This window comes from Notothenia coriiceps, unplaced genomic scaffold (assembly GCF_000735185.1).
Source record: "Notothenia coriiceps isolate Sejong01 unplaced genomic scaffold, NC01 NC01_scaffold00012334, whole genome shotgun sequence".
Taxonomy (NCBI): domain Eukaryota; kingdom Metazoa; phylum Chordata; class Actinopteri; order Perciformes; family Nototheniidae; genus Notothenia; species Notothenia coriiceps.
The window spans coordinates 33,472-51,827 of NW_011345035.1; the positions used below are offsets into that span (position 1 = coordinate 33,472).

Genomic DNA, 18,356 nt, shown 5'->3' on the forward strand with positions numbered 1-18,356 from the left:
TAGCGCGCACACACACACACACACACACACACACACACACACACACACACACACAGTGGTGAGTCAGTGTTTCAGGAATGTAGCCTCACCGGCCCAGCTGGTCATTTATTAACAACACCGGAAAGCTCTTGTGTTGAGTGTGTGTGTGTCTAATGAATCGACACTGGATAGTCACTGCTACTAACTTCCTGTCTTTATGGAAGGTTTAAAAAACACATATTTGTATGGATAATTTCTTCTTGTTAATCTAACCAGCATCCTCACTGCTGCAGGAGGGAGTGTGTTTGGAGCTAAAGACTGCAGTGACCTCTGAACAGATGGTGATGATGAGGGCAATATGTGACCCTGCCAGTGTTAGCGAGGTTAGAAAATAAATCCCCTTTTCTGATTGGTGCCCTCACACAGGCGGCTTAATCAGTTTAAACTCTGGAGTTAATGTACAGCTTTGAACCCTTGAATATTAAATTGTGGGACAAGTGCAATATTATCGCCCGGGTCTTGACTGTAGGAGGGGACGAGATATTCACCATTATGCCTGTTTCATAGCCACAGTGTGACGCATCATTTCCTGCTCACTTTTCCATTTCCTTTGATACTAAATATTGCGCTTACAGTAATATACATAGTTGAGTTAGAGGTAAGAAGAAAGGATATGAGGCATATTTTTATTGGACATTCAGAGCCAATAAAAACAGATCAGCCAATCGCAGAGACACAGATAAGAGATGAAGAATCAGAAAGCATATCAGCAGAGCTGCACAAAGCATCTTCAACAAAAGGGAGATGGTGCATTTGTTAACAATGAATCAGTATAATAATAGTTATCAAATAATAAAATACTGTGGTGAAGCAGTTGTTATGATTGCAACAATCTCACTATTTGAGTCGTTATTCAACTGGCAATGGTGAATTGTAACAAAACATCTCAAAATGTGACACATTTTGCATTCACATCTTTATGTTTTGTACAGAGAATAACATTTATCTTTTAAGAAGTTACAAAAGAGGCACGTGGACAGGAATAATGAACCCTGGTAATTTGTCTCTGTCACAAACAGGAAGGATACTTTATTATTTATTCAGATTGTAAAGAGGAGTTATAGCAGACTGTGCCTGGGTTTATTTTGTAGCAGCCTGGGGTCATTAGCATCATGTGATTTAATCAAGGACACTGTACAGCCTGCACTCTGGCATGGCACCCCTCTAATGGGAGGCTGCAGATTGATCAATATATCTGTGCTGCTGCTTCGCATGCCTGCAGGGATTTAATGAAGTGAAGGGCAAGCTTGCATTCAGTACAAAGCAGCTGTGGACAGCATATTAATGTATTCATCAATGCAGATTTATTTACGAATGAAATTATTGTTTTGTGAAGATATTTTCCTAGACATCATTAAGGATTATTGCTCTGTTTTTGTACATTTGCTCCATGTATTAAAGGTCATCTATTAAGCAAAATCCACTTTTTCATCTGTTTTATACATAAACATGTGTCCCCTCTGCGTAAAGAGACTGTGAAAGCTTCAGGAAAAAAGATTCTCTCTCTTTTTGTCCTGATCCATTTATATAAAAACCTGTCTGAAAATGAGCTGATCAGATTGTGCCCACTTTATGATGTCATAAGGATTTTTTGGCTTCTGTAACCATTAGCCAATAACCAATAACCAACCAAAGTAACACCCGCCCACCTTATCACCTAAATCTCCTCCTAGAGCACCATTGTGTTCTTTTTAACCAAATATCTCATAGAGGGGCGTGGGGAGTGGCTCTTTATTTCCATCTAAAGTAACAGACAGAGAATCAGCACTTTTGAAACAGGGCTGAAACAGAGGGGATTATGGGATGCTGCACTGCATGATCTGTTGGGTGTTTGGAGCAAAGCACTTCAGAGACATTTTTTGTATATATCTGAGACCTATAATATATTGATGAAAAACAGTATAACAGGGAACCTTTAAGTCTTCTAAATACCAAACCATCCAACAACAGTTGTATTCAGTTGCGCCAAGCAGTGACACGGTTTAAAGATGCTTCTCGTTGCAAAGGTGAATAAACAATTTCCAGAAAGGCTAAAAAAAACATCCTATTTCCCTGCCTCCTTTGAATGGCCCTCCATGAGAAATAGCTCATGTTTCACAAACACTCTGTGGCAGCATGCTAGCCGACAGTAATACTGATGCCCTGTTGCATGAATCGATGCTGTTTTGTTTTGGTACCTCACAGCCGACACGAAGAAGATAAACAATTGATGAGATGCTTTTTTAGAGTGCGGTTGTATTTTTCTGAGGTGCTAATTAGTACCCAGATTCTATTTGGTGTAATTATAGCCCCGCTGCGGAGAGGCTTTGCAGGAACAGCCTCCTCTTCTCTCCTTTCTATAATCATAATTAATACAACTATTTCTATTTGACTCCAAGCATACCTGAAGATTTAAATATGTCTGAATGTTTGCTGTAATCAACTTTTAATCAAGAAGAAAACTTTCCTCTTTGGTGTCCAGGTACATTTATGGATTTATTTATTATTGTTTCACCTATTATGCAAAATCCAGTTGTTCATGTCTTTTCTACATAAACATGTGTCCCCTCTGTGTAAAGAGATTCTGAAAGTCTCAGGAAAAAAGATTTGCTCACTTTTTGTTCGCTGAATCCATTTCTATAGACAACCTGTCTGAAGAATTTAGGCGCTGATGCAGCAGATTTAGCCACTTTATGATGTTCATAACGGATTTTTTGGGTTATTGTAACCATTGCCCATAATAAACAAAAACCAACAAGGGTAAACCCCCCCCGCCACACAGCCTTATTCACCTGATCTCCTGCCTAGAGCAACCATTGTGTTGTATTTTTAATCCAAATATCTTCTCAAGAGTGAGCTCCTTATTTTCATCTAAAGTAACAGGCCACAGAATCACACTTTTTGAAAACAGGGCTGAAACAGAGGTGGTTTGTAGGTGATTTTGCTACAATGCTATTGATCTGTTTGTGGGTGTATTTCGGATGGCCTCAAATACTTCAGTTAGTACTATTTGTTTTTGTTTTATATTATCTGAGACCTATAATATATTGATGAAAAACAGATAATAGGGGCACCTTTAATCTCAAACCTATGTTCCCTTCTCCATGTTATCCAAGACTTTGCTCAAAGTGGTGGACCCATTGGCTGAAGCTGGTGGTGTGTTTTTAAGGTNTGTTCATTTCCTTCTTGCTCTACCTTGCCCACGCTCACCTCAGTATTGTCGGAGCAGTTAATTCAGGCAGAGACTCTGGCCGTTTCTCAATCGCGAGGAAGCTTGCTTGGTAGCACATGTCTTCCAAGTCATTGCTTCAGAAGCGAGGCAAGAATCCTTCCTGGCATTCGGAAAACAAAGAGTGGAACAGGCTAGCAAGTGTGCAGGTGTGCGTCATATGAGAGGCCCCGTCTTACATTTTCCGCCACAGATTTGGGGAAATTGGTCCGTGCGCAAAGCATTGTGGGGATTTTAAGGATGCGAAGTCTACCCATGTGCAGCCTCGAAATTACCCCCAAACCAAGGACGCGGCCTCGGTGGGATTCCAAGTATGCTGGAGATTGGAACAGTCCTTCGGCGGCACTCGATGACGTAGCGTCCTTGAAATATTGGCTTGGAAGCCAGTTTACTCGAGATTGAGAAACGGCCACTGACTCACAGAAAACATGCAGACACTGAAACCTGCTGTTTTCATTTCCTCTATTTCCCTCATCTTCTTCCATGTCTCATTTATTTCCTCCTCTCCTCCTGCCGCCCTTCTCTTCATCTCTCTTTTGCTCTTGCTGTTGTCTAAACTGTTAATAATAATACATTTATTTTGGGGGGCGCCTTTCATAACACCCAAGGACACCTTACAGAGCATAGGGTCAATATAGGGAACAATTAAAACAGTGGATTTAGTGAAGTATCAGCCGGGGTAAGACAAGACAAACAACAGGAAATGGACTATAGAAGGACACAAAAGGACACAGGGTACAGTTTATAAAGAAAATGCCAGTTTGAACAGATGGTTTTTGAATGATGTTATGGAATCAGACTGTCGGATGTGTAGTGGCAGGGAGTTCCAGAGTCTGGGAGCCGAGCAGCTGAAAGCTCGAGCACCCATGGTTTTGAGGCGAGAGCTTAGGACGGTGAGAAGTCCTACGGACGAAGAGCGGAGGGTTTCATCCCTTGTGTCTCTATTTTTTACATTTCCTTTTTACCCCATTTGAATTTATATACAGTATTTTTGTCCATTGTTTATCATTCTTTATATTTTACTTTCTTTGCCAAGTACATTTCCTTTCTATTTTCTCTTTTATCTACTCTCTGTTTCCCCATAACACTTGTCTTTTTCATAGCCGACTTGTCTCCTCTCAAAAAGAACAGCTATCTGGTCCCACGTTTCTGATAACAGTATATTGGCAAAACAAATACTTATAACCCCATCAAATCTAGTTTTTAAAGACGAGTGAGGATGTCATTTTAAAATAATAAATGTGTCATTGCTCTCTAATGGGCAGACTACTGTATGTAATAAAGACTTGGCTTGAGCCAATCCAAATTCTCCAGTATTTTAACTTGGCTCCATCTTTTGTTTCCTCAAAAACCCAAACTAACCTGCTAAAGTTCTTATGTAGATGCTATAGATTTTATAACAACAAGTTTGCAGGAATCCAGCAGCTCATAGCAAAGTGATCCAGGGATCAAGTTTAACAAAGCTAGGTCTGATCTGGTAGATCCATCAGCTTGAGTGCTAATCTCTGCTGCTATTGACTTATAAAAACTTGACAGAGTGTTCGATTGTTGACAAAAGTAAATGTCAGGTTTCTATGTCAGTCCCTCAATCAAATAGCAAATGTTGTTAACTCTTTTTTTCTATTCCCACTGACATTCAACAATCATAAAGACCAAAATCCATCATAGAAATGGCAAAGGGAACAATCTTTCCTCCCTCAGTCGCCTCAATAGAAAATAATAGAATGAAGCCACAGGATCTGCTCGGTTTTGAGTATGCGCAATGATTTGAAAAATGAATAGAAATTCCTTACCGTCACCTTGACTTCTTTTGATAAGATAAGTTTCTTCTGCAACCCTCTCAGAAATCTCACTATGATGGTAACTCACCATTTGGCTGGTAAACCATTGTATTCTAAATGCAAATCATTACTAGATTTTCTGTGATTGCCCTTTTGTTTAAGATTTTTGGAAAGGAATATTTGATGCCTTACAATATATATATTTAAATGTTGTGGGCTCCCAGAGAGTTGGACTTTCTTTTTGGACTCAAGAAGAGATTAAATGATTAGAAGAGATTGACTTTATTGATCACAAGCTTTATTGATATTGACAGTGTTTGGTCACAGCAGCATAAACAAGACATTGTACATGTATTATGAATAGAACATGAACATTAACACTAAATATATAGATATCAAAAGTAGAAACAACCATGAACAGTAATTATACACACATTTTGGATACAAGTTCATCACTTTATTTGCTCTACTTCTCCCTGCATGTATGCTATCATTCTGTCAATTTTGTAAAGCCGCATAATCTCTGTTGTGGCATGTTTGATATTTGATATATTTAATAATGCTGTGATGATGTAACTGCATTAACATGAGACTCCTGCTTGGACGGATTGTTCAAACTGCTGTCTCAAAGTTTTCAGACAACGCTCATTGTATTTTACTCTTACAGCAGGGTCAAATATGTCTAGATAAGAAACCAATTAAATGCTTTTGCTGTTTTACCTGACATTCCTGAATAACCAAAAAAACACTTTGTCAGCCAAAGGACAGCTTCATATTTTCCTTTCTTATCTCATCTCTCTGGCATGTATTGGGGCTTAGACGTCTTCATAGCAGAGTTTCATTAAACCAGGGACAGTGTGAGCTCAGGTGGATCCATCATTGTTAACTGTGGTGTGTGACAGAGACCATCCCTCTCTACAGGACCACCGAGCCTCTCAGCAGGACCACCTCCTGTGATGGAAATCTCTTACAGCCTTGAGATTGATTGTCCAATTATTCGGTTGACCAGTGCCTGATGGGTGCCTGATGGGATCAATTAGACAGCTGTCTTAAAAACAAATTAGAACATTTCATTGCACAATGGATGTTAATATGCGACCCGTATTACAAGTGTGTATCAAACAATATACTTATTTTGTTCAAAATCATTTTTTTAATATAATTGGTTGCCAATTTGTTGCTATCAATTTGAGAGGATATGACATGTTTTTAATGGCGTTCATCATGTGTTGGCAGGAGAAAAATGGACGTGTAGATCAGTTTAGAGGCAGGTGATGAATGGGCACGAGAAATAAATGTCAGTGAGAAATGGAGCAATCAAGACGAATGACATTCAGCGAGGGGAGGAGGGGGGAGAGTATGTAATTGGAGGTGGATTGTTAAAAGTGGAATTAAGTAATTTATAACTTTAATAAACTTGTGTCAATAAATATTTTGACATTTATAGATCAGGCCAGATCAATCCACTGTTTTAGTCAATGTTCTACTACTTGTCTCATGTGCTGATAAAACCCCACGATCAAAAAAATAAAGCTCTATTAAGCAGTGTTTTGAATATTAAATAGGCTTCTGATCAAATTGATATTGAAAGTTGTCGGACTGGAACTTTTTCAGGGAAATCATTTCATTGACTGTCACTTGAATATTTTTGCATCAAGATCTGTTCAACTCGTGGCGTTTTTAGTTTTGTCTTCGACCAAAAGTAAGCTTTCTTGACAGTACTGACGTTTGAGAGAACAGAAAGTCTGAGAATCTTAAACGTAGGAAGCTTTTGTAGCTATGTTAGCTTTGCAGATCCAGGTTTTATTTACTATTCACAAACTTTTGTTATGTGCTACAGGTGTGAAAGGAAAACTCTGGATAATGTGAAGACCCAATTTTACAGACATTTCCCGGAGGTCAAATGAGAAAATGCTTTATTGTCTCTCTAGCAACCACTGACATTTTACCGTTTGTTATGTATGGTAGTTCAGCTAGTAACTCTGCAAATACTCCCCACATCACTAAGCCTCTGGTAGTGGCTTTTCTGAAATGAATGGGTGATTGCTTTGCTGTTGTAACTAAGCTGTTGCTATTTGGTTTATTTAACCAAAAACAAACAGAAGATATTTGATCGTGTTTCACATTCATTGTAACTTTTTTTTTCACATTGATCTTGGAAGATACGTTTGTTGTTTTTACATTGTTTTACATTGCCAATTGTGTTTGTTGACTTGTGAAGCCCTCTGAGACAAATAGGATTTGTGATTTTGGGCTATATAAATAAACTTGAATTGAATTGAATTTTTAATAAAATAATTCCTTATATGATATTGTGGTATTTATCCTCCTACTCAAGTCATAAAATGTAGTTTTAAAATCTGACTTGACGGGTTGCAGGGCTCAGTGAAAAGAGAGAGATGAAGGTGAAAGCTGAGATGGATAATGACAAGAGTAAGACAGAGAGACAGATACCCTGTGGACAGAGGCTCCACATGTCTCAATCAAACCAGTCTTACCAGCCCAGCTACAATTCATTATGAGCTCCAGCTGCATGAGAGGAGGGATGGGGGGAGGAGGCAGAGTGGTTATGGTGAGGGGAGGTCAGCTCACTCTTCATTAGGCTGTAATTGAATTTCCGCAGCCCGTGCAGGAAGGATGTTCGGCCCTCGCTCTCCCTGCAGGGGACTGTTGGCTCACTCCGGCTTCCCAACCTCCCTGATACTTTCAAGGTTAGCTCAGCTAAAGGGCTGCTTTCTCCACGGACGTCTTCGCTCGCCATCTGTCATCTACATGTGTGCACAAATGTACTCTACATGAGTATGAATTTACGCACCATGTCATGATGCTGAAAATGAGTGGAACAAAATACTAAAGGCACTTTTTGCAGAAGAAAAAAAGTTTATTGGTGGATATCTTCAGCATGTGTAAAAGCAGCACACATTTCTTTTTTATACATCTGCCCTAATTAATGTAATGCTATTTTCCATATTACACTGTTTTACATCCATATTATGCATTAATACACCACTATTGGTGTACACCCGTACTACACTGGAATTACACCCGTATTTACACATTAATACACTCATATTATACCCATGTTACACTGTTATAACACCTATATTACATTGTGATTAGACCCATATTACACCCTTGTAACATCAATACAACACCCATGTAACATCAGTATTACACCCATATTACACCGTAATTCGTAACACCTTAATGTACCTTTGGGGAGTAATCCCAACCTAATTATTACCAAGGATGATTGACGTAAAATATGTGCTTATCTGTTTATTGGAATATATCATTTTTTAGTTTTCACAAGTATCACAACAACTTTTTTTATTTAAGTATTTTTTTCAGATGAAATTTAGTTTTTGTGCTCAGGCTCTATTTCTGTATACATACATGATATACTCTAAAGGGTGGTTTCACTTATTCTGCAGGGTCATTGTTTCCCTTTTTCTTAATATTAAGTATGTTCAAAGCAGCAGAAAGACGAATATTAAAACTGTTAAACTGCATTGACAACATATTTACTCTCACCCTCCTCTACGTCGCTCTCCAGGCATGTTCAGACAAAATGTTGTCTCTTTATTTAATAAATCTGTGGGTTCAGGCCCATGGGGTAAAAGTCGTAGATTTCACACGAGAGGCAGCACGAAGTCAGCGGAGCATGTTATCGTGTTTTAGCAAGTGTTTGTTTTTTCTCCTTCTCTTTTAATTGGAGTGTACCTTGGAGATGAGAACTGTTCTCCAGGGAGGCTGACTTCATTAGCACCTGTAAGTGTCCGGGCATGTTAGCGGAAAGTGAGAGATTGAGAGAGAAAGGCATATTGGGAGTGTTACTTTTTTATTAAATGCTTGTCAGAAGATATTTAGAAGATATAATATTACAAACTCAGTGCAAAGATATCTAATTGTCCAGCTCCTCTTCCCAGATAAAAGTTGTTCACCTCAATTATTGAAGTACTTTCAACTCGGTGAGAGAGTCCCACAGAAACATTACAAAATAAAACATGCTTTGTTTTTTATGTCTGGTTTCCATAACAAATATTATTATTGTTATTACTATTATTATTATTATTTATGTTTATTCAATTTTAAGTTGAGTAGCAGTGGATATCTTATAAGGAGCGCCATTAGCATCTGCATTATTTGAAGTTTCTGCCTCCCTGCCAGCTTAATGGGAGCAATCTTGGTACAAAACAATCATAAACTCAAGTAAACCATTAAGCACATGGCGAAAGAGAAGGGGAGGAGAAGGGAGAGAAATAGAATGAGCGATGATTAGAGAAATGGCCAATAAGGGAGGTGTCTGAGATAAAGACGTGTAAGTATGTTTTAATAGTCTCCCTTGGAGAGCAGAGGTACCATTTTTGGCTGTTCAGCAAGTTGCAAAAAGCAGCTCTGAAGGATTGATGAATAGTGGCTCAGGAAACATTAGAACATTCCTGGGCCTTAGCTGAATGCACTCATTTTAAGTAGATGGAGACTTTGGAATTTTCCGTATTCATCAGGCTGCAGAATGCCTTGATAAAAACCGGCCCTGAAAATGAGCTTTAGCACACCAAGCATTCTTCCCCTCTGTGGTCTGTTCCTTCCTTTTCTTCTCTCCTGTTGTTATTATTCTCCTTTCCTTTTACCATCATTGTTCATTCCTACCCTTTCTCCTCCTGTTCGTTGGTATATATTTGATTTAACTTTATTTATTTTTTAAATGTTGACTCGTATATCTTTAATAATAACATTAAAATAACGACATTTGCAAGGGATTGGTTTATGTGAGTGGGTGTTGTGTGCGCACCTCTTAAGAACTCTATATAAGCCTTATAACTGTCTAACATGTGGTTTCTCTGATAAAGAATATATTTAATGCTCGAGAAGTACTTGAGTAAGGCTTAGGTTTACAGCCAGGGTCATTCTAAAATAAGTGTGCTTTAACGGAAGAGTGTCTTAACTCAAAGAACAATACCTACTCATCCCAAAACTCTCACAAAAATGTAATGTTTGAAATGCTAACAAGAAGTGAAGGTGATGTGAAAAATAAAATAATAATAACTCAAGGGATACTTATGATTCCGAAACACCCATGAACCAACATACAAGTGATGCCCCCTGCTTTTTTTGGTAAGAGATTAAGATTTCCAATACCGATATGTCTTGTTTCATGTTAAAGCCTGTGAATACGTTTTTACAGTTCAACATGACAGTTTTTCTTTTTATGGGGTCACTTGGACTTTTAAAACTAAAACTTGGTCCATGGGCCAGAGAAGATGTTTTTTTACCCTTTCATAACAGAAGCTAGATGACAGCATGTGTGAGGAAAAACTTGAACTTACTGATCTGAGCAGGCAGGCTGCTCTTGTGACTCCGACAATGACTCTCTCAAGGACTAACAATCCCCACAGGGATATTTTTACAGCAGTCGACAGCAGCAGTACGAGAGCCGCTCGACAGGATGAGGTTTGGAGATTTAAAGTGAACACAACATCAGTGCTGCCGCGTTAACAATGAATAACACTGACTCTTTCTCTGTTTCTGTTACTGTTATGTCTTTATGTAGTCAGTTTTTGCCTCTCTCGTATCACTGTTTCATTGTATTCTTTTTTCGCAAGGTTACCCTCTTCTTAGAACTCTGGACCGAGCATTTTACTAGTTAAGGTCAATGCAGATGCCAACTGTTATTCTCTTTATGATATAAACATAACCTCGAAGCAGTATCTTCCTTCTTGTTAACATGGAAAAACGAGATGCCTGAAATCCTATGCAGCTAAAAACTGTCTTTCGATAACGCTTTCATACATAGTGTTTTATTACATTTACGAAAGCAGGAAATGAGTGAACAACACTGATCATCTTTGAGTGCCTCGACAGTAGTCTAGCACAACAAACAACATCAGTAAAGTGTTTCAGTCCTCTATCTCAGTATGTTTTTTTGTCTAGCCAGGCAAAATATGTCTACTATTCTAAATCAGCACTCATAACGGTTACAGTCAGAATCACACTGAAAAGAATACAAAATAAATACCAAAATACTGTTTACCCAAAAAGAGAAAATAAATCATCACTGGCAGTCGTGAATGAAAACAGGAAGTCTCACTCTCACCTTTGTGATCATCAACACATGTTTCTCTTGTGTTGTTAACAGACATACCTGAAAGCAGCGGCTATACAATACCTTACCCAACTTGTTAGGACTTAGATATGATTTGGATCAGGACATATTTGGGTCTCGGTTACCAGAAACCAAATGGAAGGACTTTGTTCGAAAACATACAAGACTTTCAGTAAAGAGCCATTGATTTAGAAATGCTGATTTTGCTCTGGGTTCTCAACAAGGATCTTGTGTATTGTGTTCTAATGATAAGTGTGGGTTAGGTTTGGCTTTCCCACTGCATTTACGATATGTGGGAAGAGGAAAATGGGCCTTTGTCAAACAAGAAAAGTAATCCTGTGTATTTGTATTCAGTTATTTATGATCACTTTTTGTTCATAGTCATTCATGTTTTTCAAAGCTGATACACCATCAAATTCAAATCCACATATGAAGCAGATATTAAGTAGCTCTGATAAAGATGTCATTGTTGTGGTGGTAATGTGAAGCAGTATCATGTGTGCCTGTGCTTTAAATGTGTGACAACGCTTCAAGTCAGAGCCGTGAAATCGCCCGTCCCCCTTCTTTTGCTTATCAAAATGCTGCTTTCATCATTTTATGGTTCTGACGGCAAAGTGCACATCTGTAATACATCTCGTATCATTGCCTCAGTAGTGATTTAAGCTGTGTGTACCCCCATAGGCTGTTGTATATCATCATATACCCCTCAGCATCTTTTTCTCCTTTTTTAATGACGGTTGCAAAAAAAAGCAGCTTCAAATATTCCCAGCCTGGCACTCGGAAAAAAGGAGAATGTGTGATGGAGTTCACAGGAGCAGCAGGATAATTTGGAGGAATAAATTAGCAGCTTGGCTCTTTGGTGCTGTTCCAACATTACTGGGAAGTAATCCAGCACCTTGGAAAGAGGAAATTTGGATGCCATATTGGATCTACTCTAATTTGAGGTTAATTGAATTGAAAATCCCCTTCCCAAAGGAAAAAAAAATCTCCAGTAGGGATTAAAGAATTGTATGGAATAGGAAAATAAAGCATGTATTTGATGTTATATGCACCTGGTTCTGAACCAAAATATGTCAATGTCTACAAATAGATACATTATCCTCGTTAAACATTTGTGGAGGACAGCTGGCCACACTGCGATGCGTCTTCTTCTTTGCTCAGTTTTGATGTCTGTGACTGAATTTAAATCAATGGCTCAGAGGAAGTTGCAATGCATTCTTGGAGCAGAAAAAGATGTTCGCCTGTTTGGTCAATGGGGTCCTCTGAGCTGACCGCTGCATCAACGCTGCCTGAGCCCTCATCATGTCCAGAAATTCACATTCTAATAATGACTAATGTGTTTGCAGATGTCAGCCTGCACTCATTAGGCTGATTTATAGCCTTGCCAATTTATAGGAAACTAGCAGCGCCATATTCCAATTTATTCAGGTCAAATTAACCATTCATAATTAGGCACGGTAACCTTTCCCGCTCCCTTCTTCTTGGCTGATAGTGATGTACATGCAAAGCAAATGTTCATTGTTTAATCTCACTGCCTGTCATTAGGCAGGTTATGTAAGAATCATCCCATGCAGGGCAAAAGTGAAGCCGGAATCAATCTCTTAGTGGTTAATAGCTACTGGGCTGATTAATGGTGGTATCATGCAGGTGAAAGCTCGCCCTTTCCTCTAAAGGTGGCACCGACCCTATGGAGCCTTTCAGCTGCAGCACATATTAATTATGTGGCCAGTTTAATTAGTAATTTGTTGTACATGAGAACTCATGCATTTTACTTTACCTTCTTACAATACAAATAAAAAAAACATTCAAACGACAAAAGATTACAAGATAAAAAACAAATATAAGAGGCACATAAAACCAACAAATACTGTATAACAAAATACTTTAAAATGAACAGGGCAGTCAGAGAGTATCTAGTATTGATAATCACTTTTGTACCGTAATACACTAGATTTGAAATCACTCAAGCGTCTATCCTTCCATTTTTCGGACACATATCGAGAGTTGGGTTGTTGCAGCAGTAGTCTGAGCACGTTAGTCCAGGTGCCTCTACCTTGCAACTTGTTTCAGTTGCTCCTGGGGGATCCTGAGGCGTTCCCAGGACAGATGTGATATATAATCCGTACAGCTTGTTCTGGGTCTACCCCGCGGCCTCCAGACAGTCGGATGTGCCTTGAAAACCAAAGAAAGGTGCACAGAACATTTCGATTGGCAATCAATCAAGTGTAATTGTCTTGTAAGCAAAGTCTTATAGTATAACCTTAAACATTACACAACTATTACACATTACACTACACATTTTCCTGCCCAATCATGGGAATTGTATGTGGGTACAGTTCCTTCAATGTCCATCTTCTGTAGATGTAAACACCTTCAAATCAAAGCTCATAGTCAAACTTCAAGATTTGACTTTCACTTTGGTAAATAATCTATTTTTTTGCAGTTACTTTAACACATTGCAACAGTTTTGCTTGAGCAAACCCATTTCAGACAGTTTGCATCCCAATTAAAGCCTTCAGTATGGGCCAGCAGAGGCCTGCCAGTTAGACGTACAGCCCTCCATTCTCTTGTCTTGATTACTGCCCCTTGCTTATTTGGTTTGCTCTACTTTAATTAAGTCTTGTCAGATCTGGTCTTGCCCAAACACTCTGGTTTGGACTCTCTTGTCCGTAGTAGTCATAGTGGCTTTTGACATTGTGTGACTTGAGAAGACGGGCTGTCATTTACTCAGGCTCATTAAAGAATAAATGACAGGAAAGACAGGACCTAAGGATTGAGGGAGAGACAGATGTGAGGACCTGCTGGCTTCAGGTTTGTTAGTTTTGGCTGGTCCTGCTGTCTTCAGTGTCTCGGCTGTCCGTTAGAATCAAGAGCGTCTCCCCGAGAGGCAGCTGCTGCCAAACAGCATCAAAACAGAAGGACGAGCTGAGTGACAGAGGAAAGATGAAGAGAAGGAACAAAGGGTGGACAAAAGGAGAGCAGGAATAAAGCAGGAAGGAAACAACAGAGTGCAGAGATAAAGACATTCTGCCTGTCATTTTAACAGCGGCAGTTTATCCTGTGAAGGTGTAAAAGGACTGCTGCCTTTCCTCCATCCTCTCTGATATTCTGAATCCAATTAGTGGATGTGTAAGAGGGGGTTCCTCAGTGACAGAGGCCCATTTGTAAGACCTGCTATCTATCAGGAACACGGACGGAGGTAATATGTTATTAATGTCTGCCTATATTATGAAAATAATGACCCTTTTTGTCAGGCCTTATAAACTCTGGACGCTCACTCTGAAGCCAACGTCACTTCATTTTGTTGAAGTTTAGAGCCTGATGCAAAAAAAGTTAAATATAAATCGGTTTGTATCGTAATGGAGTTACAGGGTTATGGCCTCTATTGCATTCCACAATAGGCCCGCCGCTAGTGAAAATGTGTGGGTGGTATCTAGCTTTTCGATCAATTTAGCTGCATTGGGTAGTTGGACCCAGGCCACCTCGACCATTACATCAGCATTTGTAAAAGTATCGCAAAGGTTTGGAAAAGGCCACAACTTCCAGACTGTCTGACAGACCATAAAGAGTAAAAATGAAGTTTTTAACCCCATTGAAATAAACTATGGCAAGGTTTATCTATTTCAGTTACTGCTATGAACAAGATAACAGTAAAAGCTACACTGCATTTATCCTGCTTATTAGTTTAGGGCTGAGTATCTACAATTTGACACTGTTACCAAGACAATAAATGTTTTGATACCATCATTTGCTTAATATAAACATATTTCTAAAAAAATATGTTATATCCCGCAGATTATTGTCAGTTTTCACCAGAATCGGACCCCACTGCAATAATGACAATAATTAAGAATAACTACTGTGTAGAAATAGCCAATATTGTCGCTGATAGTCTAAATTGTGTGTATGTAGGTCAAGTAAAGGCATCAGTATTACATCGAGACTGTTTCGTAACCAGTTAAAAGTTCCTTGTCTTAACAGTAATTGGTGTAATGATGTAGAAAATGTATATTATAAAAACAAATATCTGTGCACGGAAAGTGACTGAGGAACAAATGTTTGTGAAGCAGTTTGTATGTGTGATTGAGTGTGAGTCTCTATGGTACACAACAGATTTATTTATAAATAAAACAGTTTGTGCTGCAGGAGACAGACCAGTAAGAAACACAATGGAGTCTCTCTGGAGACAAGCTAAGCATAACACTATGGTTGTCGGTTAGGTCTCTGCTTAGGTTGGACAACATGATATCTGGAACCATCCATTACCAGTTGGTTAGCACCATATGGACTTCCTGCAAATAAAGGTGGAATTAAATGCAAATGAAGTGAAACTGAGACTGAAAAACATGGATATGATGGATGCCTATTATTGTTCAGATGCCTTTAGACATATGTCACATGAATCGAGAGAGATACATAATAGTATTGATTCAATTTCAGCTTTGTTGACCTTTTACCAAACCATAATCTTTTATTTTGTCCTTTTAAATCAAGGTTTTATCACTTTAATGTTTTACTCCGCAAAACACGCTATTACTTCAGTAGTATAGGGTTCTAAAAACAGCTCTGCCAGGGTTCAGGATCTCCATCACAGGGTTTCTCTTTGATGGTTGACCGCGTCTTAACTTTGGAAACACGGTGACAGAAGACAGACAGCGAATGAAACATGGTCTTGAGTCTCGCTCCAATTTTTTGATTGACCTGTCAGATCTGACTTGACGTTTGGGGAGAAAGATTTACAAGCTCCATTTAGGACAGGATTGATTTCTGTCCAAGGCAACTTTGAGGAAAGATTCGAGAAAAACGTGTATGAATAGCCCTCCCTTTGATTGATCAATGCTTTCAGTTCTTGGTTCGACTTTTTCTTCAACTCTATATTTTTCAACTTTCCAGCAGATACTGCACATTTTACCTACATGTTCCTTTCTGCTGAGATTTCATGTATTGCTGCAGCTTTAAAAAGACTTGACATTGTTTTGATCTGAGCTGACTCATGTGTTGGATGAACAATGACTTGTTGCGCAAGTGCTTTTCAAATAAATGTTGTTTTCCTCTGACAATAAACTGAACATTTAAATGCTGAGACACTTTCTTGAATCCGTCATAGGCATTTCATAGTTTCTATGGTGAAATGTTCATGAGCATTATTGCAAGTTATGATGAGAAACAGACATTGTTGCCAAAAGGCTTTATGACTACACTTGGTAGGGGGGTGGCAATTTAATTGTCATTCCTCACAGTTGGATACTTTCTCTTTAGTGTAACATTGGTTCTAATGATTGAAGTCAAAGATATTAAAACAAGTCTCTAAAGCAAAAAGTATTGTGTTCCCCCAATAATAGTGAGAATGTTATGTAGGCCTAAAGGGAAACAGTCCTAAAGGAGCATGTGGCATAGACAGATGTCTTGTTTGATTCGACTGCTAATGCTTTAGTTTTCTTTTGATCTTTTTTGTAAGATGTCATTGAGAAGCGTTTTACAATTTGTAGACAACTTGCTGAAGCTCCTTTTGTTACTACGGCCCAATTTATCTGTCGTGCATACACAAATACACAACATATGGGGCTCATTTTTGTGAAATCAATACCATTATACTGATGCAATAGCCATTCTTAATATTGCTTTCACTGTCTTGATCTCTGTAGAGCACCTCAAGGAAGCACTAGAAAAGTACATGGTGCGGTTGCCAAAGGTTCGCATCCTGAGGACCAAGAAGAGGGAGGGGCTGATCAGGACTCGCCTGCTGGGGGCCGGAGCTGCTAAAGGAGAAGTCATCACCTTCCTGGACTCTCACTGTGAGGCCAACGTCAACTGGCTACCTCCATTGCTGGGTGAGGAACCGTAAAACACAACTTATTGGAATTACATATCAATGTACCCACTTATCTGAATCTCAACTCTACAGCCAAGTCAAAACCTTAGTTTTCGCAAAACGGAAACTTTTCTCAAATCTTTATGTTCCTTTCTTTGGAGACTTTTACCTCTCAAGGACTGTTAAGACTATAAAAATGAAAGACTCTGAGAAAGGAACATCGCTCTTTGGTTGAACTGTTCACAGCTCCAAGACATTTGCAATCTGTCAAGACGAGTCAAAAGTAGACTTTTCTTCGCCACAGGCGTTTAGAGCCAAAAAACCTTTGGAAGCAATTCATAAACCCTTTTTTGTCATTAAAATTCTTCAAACCCCATATTCCTTCCTTTGTTTCCTTCAGATCGAATCGCAGATAACAGAAAGACCATCGTGTGTCCGATGATCGACGTGATCGACCACGACAACTTTGGCTATGAGACGCAGGCAGGGGATGCCATGCGAGGGGCGTTTGACTGGGAAATGTACTATAAACGGATACCCATCCCTAATGAGCTGCAGAAAAATGACCCCAGTGAACCCTTTGAGTGAGTGCAGTTATCTTTGATACATTTGACGGCAGCGTCACAAAAACAGATCTATGCAAATCCAAATCTCTGTAATGTATAGTCATCAGCAAATGTGCATTTTTGGGAATTCCTTGGTTCACGTCCCATTTTGTCTGTTTTCTTCTTTCTTTGTCTTGCATGTGTAGTTAATGTTTGCCCAGGTAGCAGTACTGAAGTTCAAACAGAACCAATAGTCTAGGATTGCTTCCTATCCTTCCTTGACAGGCAGCATTTCATGGCATGTAACTTTAAATTAATGGAAACTAAATAAATAAACCCAGATACATATTCTGCTATTTGTAAGACCAAATAACTCTGCAAGTGATGCCAGGCACTTATATGTGTGAGCTTCGGGGGATTATCTAGACAGCACATTTCTATGACTGCATGCCAAAGACTATTTGGGTGTCCTGGGAAATACAGTAGGTATCATCAGGAAGGGTGGCTGTGCTGCAGGAAGATAAGAGACTAAGGAAGAACAAATGCGCTGCAGAACAATCCGAATCAATCCTCATTTTGTGAATTAGTCTGCTCTTCTTGCCCAATGAAATGACCTTCATCAGTGCAAATCCAATTTGAGTCGCAAAGATTTCCATTTTCATTCTGATTGACATTGCCGCAGCGGAGAATGAGGCACGGTGGGCAGGCAAAATCCATTGTGTGTCTGTGTGTGTGTGGTTGTGTGTGTGATAGTATGATTGTATCCCTGCTCTCATACTGCTGTAACTGTCTCTTTTGTCAGCGCCATCACCTTTCCCTCTGCCTTTCTTTTTGCTTCTGGCTTCACTGTTTCATTTATAAGCTT

At 39.1% G+C, this 18,356-nt stretch overlaps 1 protein-coding gene across 1 annotated transcript in view; it reads left to right on the forward strand.

Moving 5' to 3' along the window:
* The window catches only part of LOC104947312 (polypeptide N-acetylgalactosaminyltransferase 10-like), a 71,213-nt gene that overhangs the window by 31,624 nt on the left and 21,233 nt on the right, over positions 1-18,356 (forward strand). The window contains exons 5-6 of the mRNA XM_010773290.1: positions 16,780-16,965; positions 17,347-17,530. Of these exons, the coding sequence (XP_010771592.1) occupies positions 16,780-16,965; positions 17,347-17,530 (370 nt within the window). The remainder of the gene's footprint in view (positions 1-16,779; positions 16,966-17,346; positions 17,531-18,356) is intronic.